We start from the raw sequence: 20,099 nt of genomic DNA, 5'->3' as shown, positions 1-20,099 counted from the left end.
GTGGTTTCTATTTTGATCAGGACATTGGACACAAAAATAAGTTTCAGGCCGACCAGAACACATTCATGTTTCAATAAGTCAGGTTCAAATCAAATGGTTTGGAAGTTATTTAATTGAATTGGCTGCGTATTGTCATAAAGTTGGTGGCAGTATTTTGACCGGAATAACAGCCCCAGACCAAGAGCAAGCAAACTTATCTCCAGAGTTTCTTCATACCTTTGGTGTTTTGGTCTACAGAATAAACAGAATATCCACATTTACTCAATAATGCATTTTTTAGACAATAATGAAATAGGAATGTGATGTATGTCGATGTGAAAGTGTTATTGATCTTCTTCTCTAACTTTCAGCAAATGAAAAACTAACACAAATAAAAAATATATTTCCCCCCTGAAACCGGAAACTTTTATTTGAAAAGGCGAACGTGAACGATAGTTTTTTTTGCAGCCCTCTATCTGGAAGCGAGGAACAGAACCGGAAGAGATATAAATACAGAGAGAGAGAGACCGTGAAACTGAGACAGAGAGACAACGAGACGGAGAGAGATAGAGGATGATGGAGGGCAGGCTTACTTCTGGTGCTCCTGATAAGCACAATGGGCTGTAATAATGTCAGCTTGTTGTGCCTGCTACAGCACGCGGGACAGTATTTCTCCCAGCAAACAAACAAGGACATCTGCTTAGTCCTGCTCGTCCCCCTCTCTGGACCCCAGTGCCGCTCTATGGGTGTCCGCTCTATCGGGAATACACAGTACGCTGATTTAGCGGCGGTGGCTGCAATTCACAGGCTGTTGCTGGGATATTGTTATGGTGCCCTCCTCGTGGCCTTCAACTTGACACTGAACCTCGTAATTGATTTACACACGGCTGACCACCCCTATCTCCTGATAACAGTGTGTGTGTCCAAACTTGGGGGAGTGCGACCAGTTGCCAGTAACCTTGGCAGTGGAGTTTCCCCCCGGTCCTTGGTTGTGTTGTTATTTCTGACAGCTCTGGTGCATGTGTGAAACTTGCAGTGGAGTCCTGTCTTTTGTGTGAATAGGTGAACTGTATGTTATGTACATATTATTACATTTTGTGTTTGTGTGCTGTGTGTAGAATTATTTGTCTGCTGCAAACTAAGTTTCCACTCTCACATTTTGGTTTCATTATTCGTCCTTATTGTGTTGTTTGTCATTTATTAGGATTTTTTTTGCCGTGTTTTCACAGTGAAAAAGGACCAATGAGACCAGGTGTTAACTGAACATCTGGTTCTTCATCACCTCCACCACGGAGGTTCTGTTTACTGCTGCGTTTGTTTGTTTGTCTGTTAGTTAGTTAGCAGGATTACACAAACAGTGCAGCACAGATTAACATGAAACTCGCTGGAAGGATGTGTTTGGGGTCAGGGAACAACTGGATCTGGATCAGGGGGCAAGATGCAGGATACATTGTGAGATCATGTCAACATTTTTGTTGATTTCTCAGAGAATAACTCATGGATCCTGATGTTCAGGGGACTGGTTCCCATGAACGCAATTTAGATTATCCCAAAACTACCAAACAGATATCCATAAAACATGGTATGGGATAAGAAATTGGTCAATAAAGAACTACTTGAATTTTGGGGAAGGGCCGGGCAAAGGGTCATCGCAGGATAAAGTAGTTTTTCAGGGGAAGAATTTATGGATGTTTAGTGAATCTGACACATATCAGAGGACTGATGTTTGTTAGTGTTTGCAATGTGCCAATCTATTGAAGGCCCGTCCAATTAGCTGAGCAGCTCTCACATCACCAAATAGACTGGAATAAAATGCATCAGCACGATGTCTAATAATAAGAGAAGAGTTTTATGAGCCGACCTGCTCTTTACTTCATCCTCCCTCCAGCTGACACATAACTGACACTTGCTCATAATTTCTTTATGAACCAACCAGGTAGAGGATACAAGCAGCACAGACCAAGTGAAGACTGCAGACACAGACTTCAATGCTTGAAGGTTTCACAATTCACAAAGCAGTCGGTGCAGGAAGCGAGAGCTCAGATCTCCCAACACGACCCGACGCAGCGTCTCAGAACAAATCAGAATCATTACCTGCACTTTGATGATATTTCAGTTAGAGCCTCACTCAGAGAGGAACTGCTTTGTGAAGATGCTACGCAAGAAAACACTGCAGCTTAGACATTTTGTGCACAGATTTCATTTCTGTGATAATAGTGGTTAAAATGTGAGGTTTGATGGCAGCACAATGGATAAGCTCATATTATAGAAGAATATTAAAGGTGTTGTGTTATTGGCATTGAATTAAAAACATAAAACTCTTCTTTTCTTTCAAATTTCCCTATTCCAGCTTCTCCCATAGTCGCGTTCAGAATCCCATTCTCAAGTCTTGACTTTTAAATACCAAGCAGGTTTCTCTGACTATGATACCAAACAGCATTTTGCCTCCAACAGTTTCAAATATTACAGCTCTAGTGGTTTCTGCTCGTCTTCCCTTTGACAGATTAGCAATATTCATTTAAATGTTGCATGAAACGGAGGTAAAGTCGAGTTATAACTTTAATAAAAGTGGATATTTCTTTCTAGAGACTCAAGGACTTGAAGTTGTAAAAATGAAATAAGACGCAGAGTACATCTCCGTAGAGGATACAGACAGACACAGACACACAGTAACAGTCGATCTGCTGTTTCGAGGGTAACTGTAATTCTATCTAAAAACTTCCATTATCCTTCTCCTTGCCCTGTGTGTGTACGGGTGATAGTCTCCATTACTTACGGAAAACCATTGGGGTGAGAAGTTGAAGGACTGTGAATAATGTGGTTTACACACACACACACACACACACACACACACGCAGGCTCTAGTACCATCTACCTGACCTCAGAGAGGAGTGTGGGATTGCTGTGCTCATATGCAGATGGAGATCAGGGCTCATTAATCTTCCATCCAGACTAACTATTTCAAAAAGCCAGTGAAGATAACACATCGTTCGCCTCCCTCTCTTCTATCCCCCGCCCCCCCTCATCCAGGATGCAGCTTGCACCCGCATGCCTCTGGTCCACCTGTCTCTCAATCTGCCGATCTGTCTGTCCGCAGATCTGCTCCTTAAACAGTACTCTGCCACTGCATGAATAAGGGATGAGGCCGGAGAGGAGAGGATGGAGGTGGAGGAGAGGCGAAGATGTGCAGCCGAGTCCCGACGGAGCCTCGTGGGGATCAGGGTGTAAATGGATCTTGAGGAGCCGGTGTCACCTGTCCCGGGACCATTAATTAGTTATTTAGACTTGTAATGGAGTGAGCCACAGCCAGACAGACACAAGCGGCCAAACAAAGCCAAGTCACTCAGTCAGACGAGTTAGCTGTGGCTGCTGATCACTCTGTGTGTGTCCTGAGTGGAAAACTGAAGAGCGAGCAGGGGAATCACTGAGTCCTTTTCAGAGCCCAACACGAGATGAAACACATGCAGATGGACATGAGGGTGAAATCTATTGTCTTTCATGGATTCTGGGGGATTTCAGAGACAGGATAATTTATTAAGCAATAACAATAATTTAACTTTAACAGCCTTTTATCAGTGTGCAGTAAAATGAAATGCAAATCAAAGTAGGGTACTAAGAAAAAAAAAACTGCAGTAATGATAATGATGAAGAGACGGGATAAAAATGACATAATGCATTAATATGGGATCTTTAAAAACACGGGAAATACACAAGTATTAAAAGTACATGCACATGTAAACAAGATGAGAGAGAATATTAAAAACAAACTAAACTGGCTTTATAAGATCATGACTTTTTCTTGGCTCTTCTCTTATTTTTTCACGTATTGAAGTGTTATGTAATATAAAAATAAGTTATTTAAACAATATATTAAAAGATTTCATATAATATTCAATTAACCATCTTACCTGCCCACCAAATATCCTTCGTATAATGAAAAGTTAATATTCCACGTCAAGGTTGCAGGTGAAGAATGTTTTAAGTCTTTAAAGTGACGCCGGAGCAGGAATTCATCACTTTTCAAATTACAGTCTGGACCGGGGAGTATGTAGTTTTTATGTGATGTGTCACATCCACTCAGTGGTGATCCATCATCCTTTTTAAAACTCTTTCTAGAAGATGATTTGAGAGTCTGAAAATAACATGGTGTGGTAACCAATAGGTATTTACAGACTAAACGTCACTAAATAGATATGAGTCTCCTTACAGATAAGTAATATACTCAAATGTACAAAAATTAGCATGCATTATTTCTTAATCTGCTAAGAAGCCTTTTAGGGTTGAAAAGTCCCACAAGCATCTTTCAGGATAATTATGACGCTGCCTTGATCCAAATCAGTTTTTTATTTCCTTTAATAGTTATTTAATCACTGTTTGTAGATTCATGTATTTTACAGTCACAAATATACTCTTAGGATTTGAGGAAAGTGAAAACATTGGATGTGATCAGAGGTGACAAACCCATTAACAGATATCCATGACTTTCTGTATCTTTTTTACCCGCTAGACGCCCTTATGCTTTTACCCAGTTAGTATTGACGCCTCCAGTTTCCAGCTGGATTGGTTTCACGTCTCTTCTTGGTCCATATCGAACACTAATGTTCCACCGATCACATAGCAGAGAAATGTTATGGATACTTCGCTTGCGATGTATCTATTTAGATTGAATTACAAAACGGTTGATATCTGATGTGCAGGTGACCTCTGTGTGTCCTTCTGGAGGCCGCTGACTGACGGAGCAGGCCCCCCCCCCCCCCCCCGTGGTTGTTAAGATGCTCCTGCTGGGCAGTGAGTCACTGACACCTTGGAAAGTGAACCAAGGGCCAGAGTCAGGGCTCAAGACACATGGGCAGCTGCCAGTCCGGCTAGAGGGGGTTCATTAGTCCCGGGGCTGGTTACAGTGCAACTCTATGGATAAAGTGTTTTTGGAAAATGGGATTTAATTTTCATTAATGTGTTAATGATAAATAATCACGCTATAGTTGATGCAAAGCATTTTCTCCTCCAAATAACACTGTCATACATATATCCTATTTAATTATGATACTATAACAAAATGCTGAATTTTAACTGTCAAACTATAACATTAATAATACAAATAATAGTTAATAAAGATTCTTATGTCATATTATTATTCAAACTTTATTTGTATAGTACTTTTCAAAGCATATTTTTAAAGTGCTTTGAATGCAAACAGGATAAACATATTTCATCAAATCAGGGAATAAAGTAATACAGAAATAAAACCTTATTCGATTTGGTTAAAGTCAAGAGTTTTTTATCAGATAATTAAATATATATATAACACTCTCATCATTATTAAATACCAACACTAGCCTGTCCAATTACAATTATATATAGTTAATAAAATGACAAATAAAGGACTACAACAAAATGTTTCCATGCATCCAGATACTGACTGATTCACATCCTCCACATCTCTCAGTAAACTTTGGCCCTGGCAGCTTGTCCTGGGGGGGGGGGGGGGGCACACTGAGAGACAATATTTATGTTTGGCAGGGTCAGACCATCAGCCTCAGCGGTGCCCTTCATCCATCAGCAGCTACACACCTCTGCTCACAGTCAGGGTGGCGCTTCACGCCTGCTGATACGCTCTGCAGCCGAGGACGAGTGACCAGCGTGTGGTGCTCTCGACTCTCATTTATTCAATAATTCATGTATTTGTAGCTGCTGAGAGACGTGCGATGTGCGGGACTGTGAGTGATGGCAGAGGGTAGTCAGGAAATTTACTAAGTACCTTTACTTAAGTATCTTACGGGAGTATTTTCACTTTCCTCTACTTAATACGTCCATACTGCAGAAGAATGTAATTTTACTTGTGAGGTCACTGCGCTACATCTACATGACAGTTGTAGCTTCTTTGCAGTTTAAGTCAAAAAAACATATAATAGGTTTATAAAATGTGTATTTTAAAACGAGTCATTCATATCCTTTTTGCTGATGATAAATGGTCTTTGTTTATATGTTTCTTGTCTAGTACTTTACAGTGGAGTTTTTATACACAGATTCATACAGTGCATCTATGAACAGCACTTTCTCCATAACACTCACACACTTGCACACTTTCACACATTTGAACCACCGACCCTCTGGTTAGTGGACAAGCCACAGCTTTTGGTTTGTGGTGCAGTTTGCTTGAGGCCCTTTGTCATGTTTCTGGTTTGCAGGTTCAACAAAGATGAATACATTTGTACTATGTTTTAAGTACTTATATGTGTTGTTGACTTATATGTTTACACAAGGCATCAGAGAGAAACAGCATTTCGATCCAGTCTATGTCCTGGACCTATGGCTGAATTGATAATAAAGTTCACTTTGACTAAAAGTCCTAAAAATGTATGTTAATATGTGGCTGGACATTTCCCCTCTTCTTTCCTGCCTCAGTAAACAACTTGTGATCTCTCAGCTTCATCTTTTGACCTTCTGACCCTCACCTACTCAAGACTTTGGAACCACTGACCTAAAAAAAGTATTAAACAGTTCAACCACCTCAACCAGCGATAAAAGTTAAAAACATCTTTGCATCAGCAGGATATATATATCACAATGTCATATATAATCATATATCAGCCTAAGGAGATGTTTTCTTACTTTTACTTTGGACAGTTAAGAACATTTTGCTGATAATACCACCGGCAGTAGGACACTAGTCATTAACAGAAGGAGCAGTGAGCAGGATCCCTACACGGGTCCCTGAACACAACTCCAAACCCTAAACTGTTCTGCAGCTGATCCTGCATTTTTCTTTTTGCAATAGAGAAAGTTTGATTGAAATTTCCCCCTTGCGATAAAGGATCACATCACACTACAGGGAGGGGCATCTGATGAATGAGCAGCATGGACAACCATAAGGGTAAATGTCTTCACCATCCATCCACGGGGCTGAAAATACTCGCTCCATTACGGCCGAGAGCAGAGCAGAACATTTGCAGGGGAGAAGGGGGTGTGGATAGATGGGCGAGGAGCAGGAGGAGGAGATTATCTTACATTTATTATGGTGGAGCAAATTAACCAGGGGAGGTAATTATTTTTATCTGGAGAGAAGAGGGAGAGGGATCTATTCTTAGCTTTTACCCCAATGGCTGGTCCACAGGACAGCTCCACAGCTCTGAGCCTGTTTCCCAACCCCCAAAAGTCCGGCTCTGCTCCACTGCTGCAGCATCACACACACACGACAGGAAAATGTCCGCTTGCCAATGAGTACAATTTTATAAAAGTAATGAATAAAAATATTTGAAGGCCTTTTATTCTTCGGTTAACTTATTTAGTTCTGCATAGAGCGGAGAGAACTGCTTACACCACAGAAAATATCCGAGGTAAATAAATAAATTTCCCCAAGGGCGACTTCCTCCTCAATATTTTTTATATTGAGGTTCGAAGGATGTCAACGATGTTATTGTTCCCCGGAGTGGGATGAATGATGTCAGCAATATTCATCTCTCATATCTGGGACCATCATAAGAGGAAAGCAGGCGCTCTAGTCGGGAGACGGGGGAAGAAATCATTCCTCTGTGGAGTTTGCTAATAACATCACTCACCGTGGAAAATAATGTGTTGACAATGAAGTCAGGATTTAATGATTATAGAGTAAAAACCTCACTCATGTAAATAAGATGTAATAAAGATTTAAATTGCAAGAATCAAATCAACTTTCTGAAATAAAAAACAAAGACATAACAAGTGTCGAACATTCAGGTTGTCACGAAGTCACAGGTTCGCCAGAATCACTTGAATCCATCATAAACTAGAACGGTAGCGGCACAACAGTCCCCTTATGAAACCACATTTAAATCCACTAGATCTGGATTTATATTTTTGAATCTGAACATCCCTGAATTAATTTTCATCAAGATCCGTGAATTCTTCTCGGAGAAATTCAAGAAAATGTGGAAAAATGCCCTCAAGATGTTAAAATTAATAAACTTTATTGTATCCGCTCCCCTGATCCGGAGTCACACTCAGATATCTTACGGATGTGGCCCACTTCGGACAATGGTGCAGGACTTCTGGTCTTCTTCTCATATGAGCCTGAAGTGGCCCAAATATAACCCAAAACAAATGTGGGTCTTCTCTGTCAAACATGTGGTGCTTTAAGCAAAGTGTAATCTGGATTTGAACCAAAGTGGCCCATGTGGTAAATGGTAGATGTGACCAGTTCAGATCCAAAGTCTAATGGGTTGTTTCCTGACCAACACCACTTCCTCCCACCAGGTTTTGTGATAATCTGTCCAGTATTTTTTCCTAATTCTGCTAAATATCAGATAAACAGACTAACAAACCCAGATGAAGACATGAGCTGCTCGTAGGAGGTGAACATCTGCACAAAGGTGAAGTGAACCCATCGATCTACCAGTGATCAAACCTACATTTCTGTCTGAAGAGCTCAAAGAAGGCGAATTCAGAAGATTTTCACGCCCGTTAAAACCTTGTCTGTTTCGAGCTGCTGAGTCATCAGAGTCTGTCCCAGCAAGGTCAACACACTGTGTGAGGCGAGTGATTGCCGGCGGGTCCGTTTGCCAACTGACCCCCTTCACCGCAGCTTTGTGCACACCTCTCATGCACGTCTACTAAATTTAGAAAGTCCCTCTCTGAAATCCCTCCTCCTTGTCCTTTCTATTTTTAATAAAGATTTGGACTCTGAACATGTAGCCTGAGAGTTAAAGACCAAAAAAAAAAAAAAAATACCAATAAACAATTCTATATTTGACTCCATCTGAAATCAAGAGTCTTTTCCAAACTGTTTTAAATTCATCACTGTACTTAACATTCAGTGGTGAGTGACAGTGATTTACCGCCGGCCATTTCCATAATAGTTGGTAATAACCTTGCCTGTGTGAGAGAGAGCGATGGGGGATTATATTTTTACATGAGCACCAGCCACATTACCACCATCTGCATCATGTATCAGATGTCCTCCGCCGCGGAGAGAGGGGCTGAGGGACGGAGGAGACGGGCTGAAGGAACAAATCCACTTAAAGGAAAACGCTGGACACCGGAGAGTTTGAGGGGGTCGGAGCTCTCAGGGTGAGGAGTGAGGAGTGAGGGGCTCGTGTAACTGTCGGGGGGGGGGGGGGGGTTATAGGTTAACATCATGAGACCCTACACAGGGGTCTACAGGGAGGCTACAGGGTGCAGGGGGGTGAGAGGGAGATCAGGGGTATCATTAGTGTGCAAAGACGTTGTGATCAAACCAAAAAGAGCAACTTCAAACTATCACAGGAACATATACTGTGTGTTCCATTGGAGCGTTGGAGACATGCAGGCACAAGAATAAAGGAGAAGAGGAAGACTTTGTTATAAAAAGGTCAAAATTGGAAGTAAACCTGACATTTCAAGTTAAAGTCTAAATTTGAAGATTAAATCAAACTACACCCAAGCATAAAGCTGCCTTAGCAATTTATCAACTGCCTGACATTATTTCTCTTTTCTCAAACGAAAAAAAAAGAGGTAATCAGGTCAACTTTGTTCTCCAAGGAGAAAAGAACATCTCTCTGATTTAGTTTGATGTTTCTCTCAGATTTCTGACTTTATTCTTGGCGTTCCTACTTTATTGTCGACACTCCCGCTTTATTCTCGAAATACAAAAGAAAAAAACATAATCTTCCTCCTATTTAGGTTTCTGGCCCCATTGCTTTTCCATTTTTGGTCTGGTATGCGGTATTTCTTTAATTTCAACAACTATACAAAACTAAACAATACACATATATTACTATTATAGCCATTCAAACTATATAAACATATTTGAAAAACACAGATGGCCATTTCCTTTTTGTGCTGTTGCTCATTTTGACTTTTTGGGACAAATGTTATGGGAACAACAACTTTAAGAATTCTGGATCTGCTTCTCTATTGGTCAAAGACACTGACTTACTTTGTTTAAAAAACTATTAAGATCCGGATTAAGATTAAATAAAAGATCTGAGTACTTTGTTTACCTCTGACTGAAGGTGTGAGCATGTGTTTGAAATGGGAGTGTGTTGGTCTTTGCCCTCACTCCACCAAGGTCAGAGTTCATTGTCATGGCAGCGACGGTGTGTGTATAATACATGCGGGGGGGGGGGGGGGGGGGGGGGTTGTGATGCTGATGACCAGCAGCTGAGTCAGGCCGCGCTCGGCTGCCGGTAACTGGGCCGGTGTGTGTCACAGATATTGATGCAGGCCTTGTCACAGAATACACACGGGACAGCTTTTTGTTTGCGGTCTGGCCAGTTTTGATTGCATTATGTATAGCAAGACATCTGATAAGATCGAGGTCACAGCCTCTGGAAATGGCCTCAAATGGCACCGGACGGTGGAATAGGGGCCCTGGGATCTGATATGCCAGCAGCACGGGGACGTCTGCAGACTTATTTACTGCTGGTGTCTTTCTCCTCCTCCTTTGTCCCCTTCCTCACTTTGCAATCTTCCTCTCTCGGCTCCAGGCTGAGCTTAAGAACACAGGAAGGGATGAGCGAACAAACAAACAAGCTCTGAGGACACGGGACAAGCAGAGATGTAGAGAATTTGCCAGAGAGTGAGAAAACAAATAAACCCTTTTTTTTCTAAAGTGTCTTTTATTAGAGTTCATCAGAGGAATATCACCTCATTTGAAATGCAAACACTGTCGCTTCATGATGTCTAATTAATATGAAAACTATGTTATCACTTGCTCATTATTTCAGATTGTTAGGCTGCATTAGTGAACATTGGGGGCCGTGTCTCTTTTCTCTTGATGTCTATGTAAGCCGTCTTATCTGTGGCTCTAGATGTGAAGCTGCATCAGTGACTCACCCACTGAAAGACTGGATCTGTCTGTCACATCATAACTTTCATATTACTGTCGTTCATTAGGAAGGGAATCTGCTCTGGGGTTTTCTGAGAGGGATTTGAGTGAGGGGGGGGGTGGGGGGGGGGGGCAATACTGTATCAAGTTAATTTGAATTTAAATATTAATTATTTGCACCAGACTGTGGATCACTGTGATTCATTCAGCCACTTCTGATTTATACCGAGAGAAAGTTGTGTGTCTTTAAATATACAGGCTCGTACTTTCATAATGAAACATGAACTTTGGTTTTCATAGTTTTGAAGTTTTTTTAATAATATAAGCTGTTGAACATGGGCGGTTTAATATTAATTTAAGTCTGGACATCTGTTGTAAGTCAAAAAGACAAGAGTCATTTGCTTTTGTGGCCCTGATTGGCCCAACAAAACCGGGAAGTAAATCAAGAAAGAAGCTTCAAAGTAAAACAAGATGTGCAAACAAAAATAGAAATAAAAAATCGATATAAACAAAACCACAGTCCAGACAAAAAAAAAGATTGTGAGTCCAAACGGAAAATCTAAAATCCACTGTGTCAAAATGAGTCAAACGCAAAGTTTCAATGGACAAATCAAAAGTTCATAACATAAATTAGTTAAATTCAACAGAAAGTATTTCATAAATTAATCACAGGGGCCAAGCATAGTGTAAAGTTTGTTTTCCATTTTAATAAGTTGAATATTCAGGGGTTATAGACATTATTGGTGTGACCTTGGGCTGTAGGAGACTGTTGTTCTGACGGTTTATAGGCTTCAAGTGATTCATCTAGAAAATAAACAGGAGATTGATGGATGATGAACATGATTGACTTTGAGGATCTCATCATTAGAGACTCAATAAGCCAAGCAGATCAATTCCTGTGACACCATCATACTCAGTTGACTTCCGGCAGTTCTTCAGTGTCTTCACTTGTTTTGGTCCTGGACCCCCCCCCCCCCCGTCACTGAAGTGATCAGCAGGAAGTTGCCCTGCGGAGCCTCTGGGATTCACCGTAAAGCCGCCGCTCCTCAGCTGATTCCACCAGCTGCCTCTGAGTTTTTTTGTCTTGACCTTCTGTGAGCACGTAGGCCCGTCTGTCAGATTGGCCGCCCTCCAGATACTGGTGAAGTGTAACTGGCAGATGCCTCGGGAGCTCCAGCTGTGAGCGAGATTTTATTGTCTTTGCTCTGCGTGAGCTTTCCCTCATCTCAGAAAACTGACGAACCTCAGCAGCAGAGCTTTCAATAAGGTTGACTCATTATTTAGATGTTTATGTGGCACACGAGCAGTCGTTCCCTCTTCTACTAGTTACAGAGACAAGTAACTAATTAATGCTTTGATAGAAGTGGCTCATAAAGACTTTTAAAATAAAGGTATACAGGTCCTGGAGGACACGGGCAGGGCACTGAAGGTCCAGGAGTCACGGTTACATCTTGCTTTTCTGCCACCCGAGCATGAAATTGAATTTGTCAGTGGATAACGACTGCCACCTAAAGGTCAGAGGGCCTCTGTACGTGCGTGTGGCAGGTGGGATTATTTGCAGATTGAATGGATTAATTAACTTGCTACAGTTTAAACCGTTTCTGCAAAAAGCCCAGAGTCATGAAAACGTACGTCTTTCGGTTTTATTTAGAGAAATACATTTACCCTGGAAGCACCTGGCGGAGAAGCTGCCTCACGCTGCAGGACCACCACTGGAGCATGAAATTGAAATTATTGATGGATACATTCTGACATCAAGAGGTCGGAGTCACACTGAACTGTACGTACACCAGTGGCAGATTGGAAGCTGTGCAGAGTTACATGTTACTTCCAAACCTGTGCACTTACTCTAAAGTAGTAAATATATATTCAGTATATAACTACTTCTATATGTACTTTGCATATGCTTATATTAATTGGAAGCTCTGCAGGTTACCATGTCGCTTCCTAAACAAATTGCTCTTAAATATGTGCCATATAAAACCATCTTTTTCTATCTTTATCTTTGCATTTAATGTAAATAATAAAATATAAGCGTATTAGTGTTTGATTTGTACATGTTGCATGCACAGCAGTATACTTACTTTAAAGTGTTATACTGTATATAGCAACAATTATTTATACTTTGTCTTTGCATGCACTGTAAACAGTATTTACTGAGCTTGTTAGTGAGCACAGCAAAAATAAAAAAGTAACATTACCAATTTTAGATAATTACACAGTTTTATTCAGTTTCACTAAGAATTAGATGTTTTGTGTAAAGCCTTTTCTTGGTGTAGTTGCTGGAGACTACCCTCGTAGACAGTCCTCCATGTCCTGCAGCTCCTGCAGCTCCGGGCAGCGTGGACCAGAGTGCAGGCGGAGGAGTCTTCTGACCTCGGGGATCAGGGAGAGGGCCGGGCCTCTGGCTCCCCTGGAGGACGAGAAGAGAACAGAGAAAATTTACTGGTACCATCAGTCAAAACGATAAAGAACTACAAGTTTTCAAACTGTTGAGTTGTAGACTCGTGTACAGCTCTTCGCCTAATTAAATCTCATTAAAGGAAATGACTTGGACAGCTGCACTGTGACTACACGCCTCCCATCAGACAGGGGGAAGTGGCGTGCCCTGAAGACTGTCCTCACTGTCGGTACAACTTACTCACCCGTTGAAGTGTAGCTGAGCTAATTTGAAGAGTTGCTGACCCAGTTCAATACTGTCATCTCCGTACTGGGAGCCAATAGCTACGGCGCTGCGCTCCAGATGGGAGGCTGCGTTATTCCAGTCACCTACGAACAACAGAGCAAAGTAGGAAAATCAGAACAGCTCATACATCTGGACATGGGGGGGGGGGGGGTCTGAGAATTTTAATACTGGAAATGGCAAATAAATATGAAATTTTACATAATATTAGGAGATGTCTGTTAATAGTCTAAGTACAATTCATAATACAATACATATATAATATATGTAATTTTTTTAAATAAACGTTATTATAGTGGAATGTTTTCCAAATTTAAATGAAATTCATACTCATTGACTAGTGCTATCCCATTTAATGAAATAATTCCAAATACATTTTTATCATTCTTTCCACTAAACTGCAATGTGAGTTTTTTTTTATCTGTTTAATTATTTAAAGAAAATTAAGTTTGTGTGAAGATGGGGGTGCATTGATCCCATAGTGGAGGAGCACACATGCACATATGCATTCATTTCCTCACCCACTGTAGCGTAAGCTCTGGCCAGAGCATCAGCCAGCTCTCCCTGCAGAGGGTGCGTCTCTGCGAGGACTCGTGCAGCCTCACACTGAGTCCTATTCAAGAGTCTCACTGCTTCATCTGAGGGGAGAAAAACATGAGGATGTCACAAACACCTTAAACTGTATCTATGAACAGTATCAGCAGTTGAAATATGGTTTCCCACCTGGCCTCTCTCTCTCCATGAGCTCCACCGCTTTCTCCAGGTCGACTCTGATCTCCTGCAGCACGAGGCTCACTTCAGAGGACGACACACGATGAGAACAGGACGACTGGGAGCACATGAATCCTGTTCTGTCTGCACCGCTTCTCTGAAAATCATAAAATGTTTCAAACACCATTCAGATGGAAAAGCCAACAGTCGTACGGGTCGATCTTGAAAGACTAAAAAAGTTTATAAAAGCAACTTTCAGACTAGCTCATACTTTGAGAGATCCTTTGCACTTGAAACACAGGAGTCCCGCCTCGAGCCGAGCACCTCCACCACCCGACGGCTGCTGTCTGCCCTCCGTGCCCCCCTCCTCCTGGGTTCGGCTGCAGGCCTCACACTGACACAGGAAGTAGTACTGTTCCTGCAGGAGATGCTGGCGTTTGCGGGTCACCATCCTGCTGCTGTGAGGACCTGGAGGAGAGACAGAGAGGTCTGGTGAAAGCTGCAAAACTTATATATAAATCAATAAGAGGGGAAGAAGTTAATAGAGCCAGACAGGAAACTGTAAATAATGATGTGATCATTTCAGGAGATAGAGGTGTAATGTAGCAGTGCTGTAGAATCAGCATGAGCCCTGACAATGGGTTTTCTGTTGAATCAGTTATTCCAAATCTAAAATGATTTCTGTCTCAGAATCATTTTCTTACCATAGCAGTGCAGGATCTCTTGTCCTGCATCGATTACTTTGGCTGCTCTGACAGTCACAGTGACTCGGGGCTCAGACACACTCTCACTGACGTCTGCAGACAGATCCGAGCCGGAGGGATCAACAGCAGCTCCGGTGCTGAACGCCAGGCTGGTGTTGGGACAGCACGAGTGATTCAGGAGACTAAGAGTTGGGAATATTGCCGTGGCAATGCGGATTTCCCTGCGGGACTGCACCAGGGAGTTAGTTGCTCCTGTCAGACACAAAAAAAACAAAAGTAAAAGATCAGCGTGTAGTTAGAGGGCCACAACTTGAGATGTAATTATTGAAAATGCACAAAAATATATATTTACTGTCTAGTGGATTGTACCAGACTATAAGCATGGATACAGTTACAGTGGTGCTAAATTGATTCATTCAATTAGTTGATCAACAAATACATAGTTATGATAAATGACTAAAAGTCAAGATACACTGGTTCTAACTTTTTAAAATTTTCTTAGTTGTGATATTAAACTAAAAAAGTCTGGATTCTGAGTCAAATTAAATTTTGCGATTTTATCAGCGAAATGATACATTCATTGTATAATATGAATTAATTTAGTGAATAAAGGTATGAGTAATCTATTATGAAAAGAGTTGTTCCTATAGACGGTTGAATAACTATTATCGTATTAGAAAGTTAAAAGAAAAAACATTAAAAACTTTGCACAGTCAAGCATAAAAAAAAACTTTCATAGAGGGACCCCAAAAAAATATATCTAGAAATGTGTCATCCATCGTTTTCCCTCTGATTCGCTGAAACTCTGAGTTGCTGAGTTTGATCGAAGGACATTGTTGGATTTTTCATTCATGTTTCTCACTTAAACAAACAGTTTTAATTGTTTACAGCGACAAAGTTTAATATGAAGTCGTGAAGATATCACTGTATTAAATCTGTAAACGTTACCTGCATCTTGCAGAGAGACAATCGCCTGGGCGTTACACCTCAGTTGCAGCATGTGCCTCAGAACTGCACTTCCCATCAGCCACAGCTCCTTGCTCCAGTCTGCGTTGCCTCCATCCTCCTCTGGTGCCGCTGGGGGCCCACCGAGGGTCCAGGATGCAGGAGGAGGTCCTGTCTCGCTCAGCCTCCGGACCAGCGTTGCTATGGTAACAGCATTGAGGAAGCGCAGAGCGGGGCTGTGGCGGTTCAGGTGGTGAAGCAGGTGAAACACGCTGGGGTAAGAGTCACCGTAGTGGGAAGCAGCAGGATCCGGTTGATTTGTGTCACTCGACTCACTGCTTCGACTGTCTGGCTCCGACTTTGTGTGCTTGCCTCTGATTGGCTCCCTGGCCGTTTGGATGTTTTTTAACCCCGCCTTCAGCGTTGTCCTCAGTGCGAGCTGTGACATCACACCCATCACCATCAGATCTGCTCCCAGTGGACATTCCCAGTGGTGATGTTCCTCCCAGGCATCCCGCTGGCAGCCGGTGGAACAGTATCGGCTGTAACTACACCCGTCACAGGGCAGAGGACACATGGTTTCACTCAAACACCTGTGACAGCGCCGGTGCTCGGTTCCAAACCCTCCTCTCTCTGTCTCCAGCCCTCCTCTCCCCCCCTGCACCTCCTCCATCCCTGGTATGAGGACGCAGCTGTAAGGCCTGTCAGTCAGGATCACCTCCCCAGCTGCTATTCCCTGCTCAGCCACCAGGTGTCGGCCTTTCTCCGGGCTGAACCCCACAGCAGCTTGAGGACAGATCTCACTCGTGAGAACAGATGGTGCTTCAGCTCTGTCCGGACCTTTGTGATTCTTTGAGGCAGAACCGTGATGATCGTCCTTTTCCTTTTGACCTCCAGAGACGTGTGTGAGACACTGTGTGCGACGCTCTTCAAGTTTGTGCAGAAGATGAGAGGGGTAGCCATTCTTCACGGCTCTGTCAATGTCTTTCAGGCATTCCTGAAAAAAAAACAGACATACAGGAGTGTGACTCACAAAATTACCGACTTATGATAAATGATTTTACCTATAAAATGCTTTAAAAGTCTAGGACTGAGTATAAATCCAAACCTAAACCAGGAGGCATTGAGCTGAGAAGGCTGAGAGAGGAGGAGCTTCTGTCAGACACTAAACAGGCTGTGAAGACGACTTACAGTTCATACAAATAAGATAGCATCATATTATAATAATATTAGATTTTGTTCACATTATGACTTGTATGAGTATATAAGCAGTTTCAGTCTTTCTGTTATTCAGCCTATACCCTCATTGATTTGAATTCTGTGAGCAATTTCATATAAACACCACAACTCATTGATTCCAAAAGAGTTTCAACACAAACTGAACATTATAAACTTCACACATGAGGAGTTATTGTTGGAATCTGTGTTAGACTGCGTTAGTTTTACACTGACCTGCATAATACACTTCTAGCTGAGTGCATATTGCAAGAGTGACCAAGTGGAGAATCTAATTTAATGTCAATGATGCATGTGAAAAGGTCAGAATCATGACACTATATTCTGAAAGCATTCATTCATGGGCCCTTATTCATGAGTCAAGTACAGAGAGCCAGTTGAACCTGTGACATTACTGTGTAGCAGTAATAACACGAGTTATGGTAACATTTCCCTGCAGGATCAGTCAAGAGCCGTTTAAACTGGTCCCTCAATCACGACTCTGGCTGTTAAACATCAACAGAAGCAGAGCTGGTTTAAAACTAATGAAACCACAAGTCACACACTGCTTCATTATTTAACAGGGAAAAACAATATCTGATACCAGTGTTTTTATTAATTAATAAGTTGTTTTCTTCACTGTGTGGAAGAGATAATGATCATTATTTTAAATATATGTATATAATTATTATAGAAATAACTTTACTGAAATCTTATTTATTATACAATCCAAAATAATCCTCAACCACAACTTGGTGAAACAAAATCCTAAAAATGAACATTTAAAGCCTTTATATAACTAAATATACCGATCTTCAGGAATTTACCTAAATAGATCGGCCCCCCCATGGATTCCCCCAAATGTCACAAAACCCGAATCCAGCTGTGTGAGTCAGTATCTGATTCTGTGACATCAGCGTGGGATCGGTGCATCCCCCATCATTTTTGCAGAAGTTTAAGATGGCAGCTTCTAACCTGGTGGAGCTGCAGGTGGTAGAGGGCAGCGGAGCGGTTGGCGTAGCACAGAGGCAGCTGCTCTGACCTCAGGGGAGCAGAACAAACGCCCTGTGGACACAGGAGACAGAGAAGCTGAGCACTAATGCACAAGTATTAAAGGGATTGTTCACCCAAAACAGTATTGCAGGCAAAGGGACACCTTCTTCAGATGTAATAAAACAACAGATCAGGGGACATCTAGGATAAAAACTTGGTGTAAATGACCTCGTTTCAAGTCGAATTTGAATGTCGGGGCTTGGGGACACTTGGATGACACCACACAAGCAATATGGAGGATGTTATGTTTTTAAATGTTGTTTTATCACGTCTGAAGAAGGGGTCCCCACCACCTCCATCGGCAGAGTGGTGAGTGGATAATTAATGCATTTTCCTTTTTGGGTGAACTATCCCTTTAAGACTGGGAGGGTTGTCATGTCTGAGGCCTACTTCCCTTTAATACTAAGTGTATTTTAAATCACGATTTTAAACTAGTTTACATATATATCCTTTATTTTACATTATACACTATTTTCTATTATATCAGAACTTTTACAATATTTTCATGATATGAATTCTAATGGATAACTGTACAAACTAGTGGAACAAGATTAAAATATAACCATCACATGGAAATAAAAAGCTAGACGATATTTGTAAGATGACTTTTACATCCACGCAGTCTCTGATTGAGGTTTAGTATAAATCTCTATTTGAACCTGAGAGTAGTGCAGAGCGGCTGCAGTGTAGTCTCTGCTCTTGAAGCTGAGGTTTCCCTTCTCCCTGCACTTTGCTGCTCGCTCTGTGTCCTTCTGCGCTGAGCCTCCATCACAGATCGACTCCAGAAAGTCCAGATCATCTTGTCTGGAGAACAAGAGACACGTTTCCATTAATGAGACACAGAGGACACTCTCTGTATGTGACTGACAGCTCAACCAGCGTCCTGTTTGAAAAGTGACCCCTGCAGGATTATTAGGGAACAGAAACAAATTCATATAGTTTATTCACTCTGGACAACTGACTGATGATTATTATAAAAGTGGATCAGGTAGTTTGCTCCAGATCAGTGTCCCCTGAGAACTGACCACAGAAGCAGCTTTTAAACAGTTTAGATTAAAACGTACTTTAAACCATCTTGTGATGACCACAGTGCTTTGAGCTGCAGCTACTCACGTTGTCAGAGTTGAGGCACATTTAAAAACATCATCTACTTCAACCAGGGATGTGAAACGCTCCTGTAACTCGGGATCGAGCCTCGTCCACTTCTGTGCCACGTGGTCCTGCCACTGGACACAAGGAAGATCCATGATGAAGACAGACTCGAGAGGGCAGGAGGAACGTGTGAGGTTTATTTTGATTCCGTGTCCCGCCGCTTCTGAAGCGGATCAGTCACAGGAAGTTACAGGGAGTTTCCTACAGGGACTTTCAAAATAAGATGCATGCCGTTCAACACCCACAGCCCAGCAGAGAGAATCAATAGCGCCATCATAAAGGGATAAAGTGTTTGAGTCCAATAAACACTTCTGGAGTCTCAGGGATAAATAGTGTTACAGCCAAATCCAATACAATTGAAGTCAATGGTGAATCATTCTTCAACCGTATAAAAAAAACTGAAAACAACTGCTTGCAAGCCTAATGTTTCATGAGAAGTAAAATGTTTAAACACAACAAAGGTCTGAGGAGATGATCAGATCTCAGATCTGAACTAAGCCATAACCATGTCACATATCTCTTTCTCCACAAGATCAAATAAATCCATTCCATGCTTTGGAAAGAGACAAATTGTTGGACTAAATCTAAAACAAGGGCTACTGATCAACTACACATGTTCCATTAAAGTCATCAATCCTCATCGAACATCAAAACCGGAAACTCAGTTCACATGACAACTGTCAAATGACAAGTTAATAGCTTAAGTATAAAGACAGCCTATGTCTAAGGAGATGATCAGATCTCAGAACTAAACTAAACTTCTTTGACAACATGTGGTGTATTTGTGCAGGTAGAAATATAACAAATATAAATGTAGGAAGTCCATTATTTGCCATGTGACGTTAAAGTGTGACCATCAGATCTCAGAGACAGT

The 20,099-nt window shown here is 41.7% G+C and overlaps 1 protein-coding gene across 1 annotated transcript; it reads right to left on the bottom strand.

The window, feature by feature from the left end:
• Nucleotides 1-11,781: 11,781 nt before the first annotated feature.
• smyd4 (SET and MYND domain containing 4) lies at nucleotides 11,782-19,417 on the bottom strand. The gene is made up of 10 exons (XM_053441370.1): nucleotides 19,187-19,417; nucleotides 18,733-18,877; nucleotides 17,996-18,085; nucleotides 15,809-16,802; nucleotides 14,861-15,112; nucleotides 14,428-14,624; nucleotides 14,169-14,313; nucleotides 13,967-14,083; nucleotides 13,408-13,531; nucleotides 11,782-13,175 (listed from the first exon to the last, which is right to left on the bottom strand). Exons 1-10 carry the CDS (start codon nucleotides 19,318-19,320, stop codon nucleotides 13,052-13,054), a joined length of 2,322 nt encoding a protein of 773 aa, XP_053297345.1. The 5' UTR covers nucleotides 19,321-19,417; the 3' UTR covers nucleotides 11,782-13,051.
• Nucleotides 19,418-20,099: the final 682 nt, after the last annotated feature.

The sequence above is a fragment of the Pleuronectes platessa genome, chromosome 15 (genome assembly GCF_947347685.1).
Source record: "Pleuronectes platessa chromosome 15, fPlePla1.1, whole genome shotgun sequence".
In the NCBI taxonomy this organism is placed as follows: domain Eukaryota; kingdom Metazoa; phylum Chordata; class Actinopteri; order Pleuronectiformes; family Pleuronectidae; genus Pleuronectes; species Pleuronectes platessa.
The sequence above is the reverse complement of the archived record's forward strand: the minus strand, read 5'-3'. Positions and strand labels throughout refer to the sequence as shown.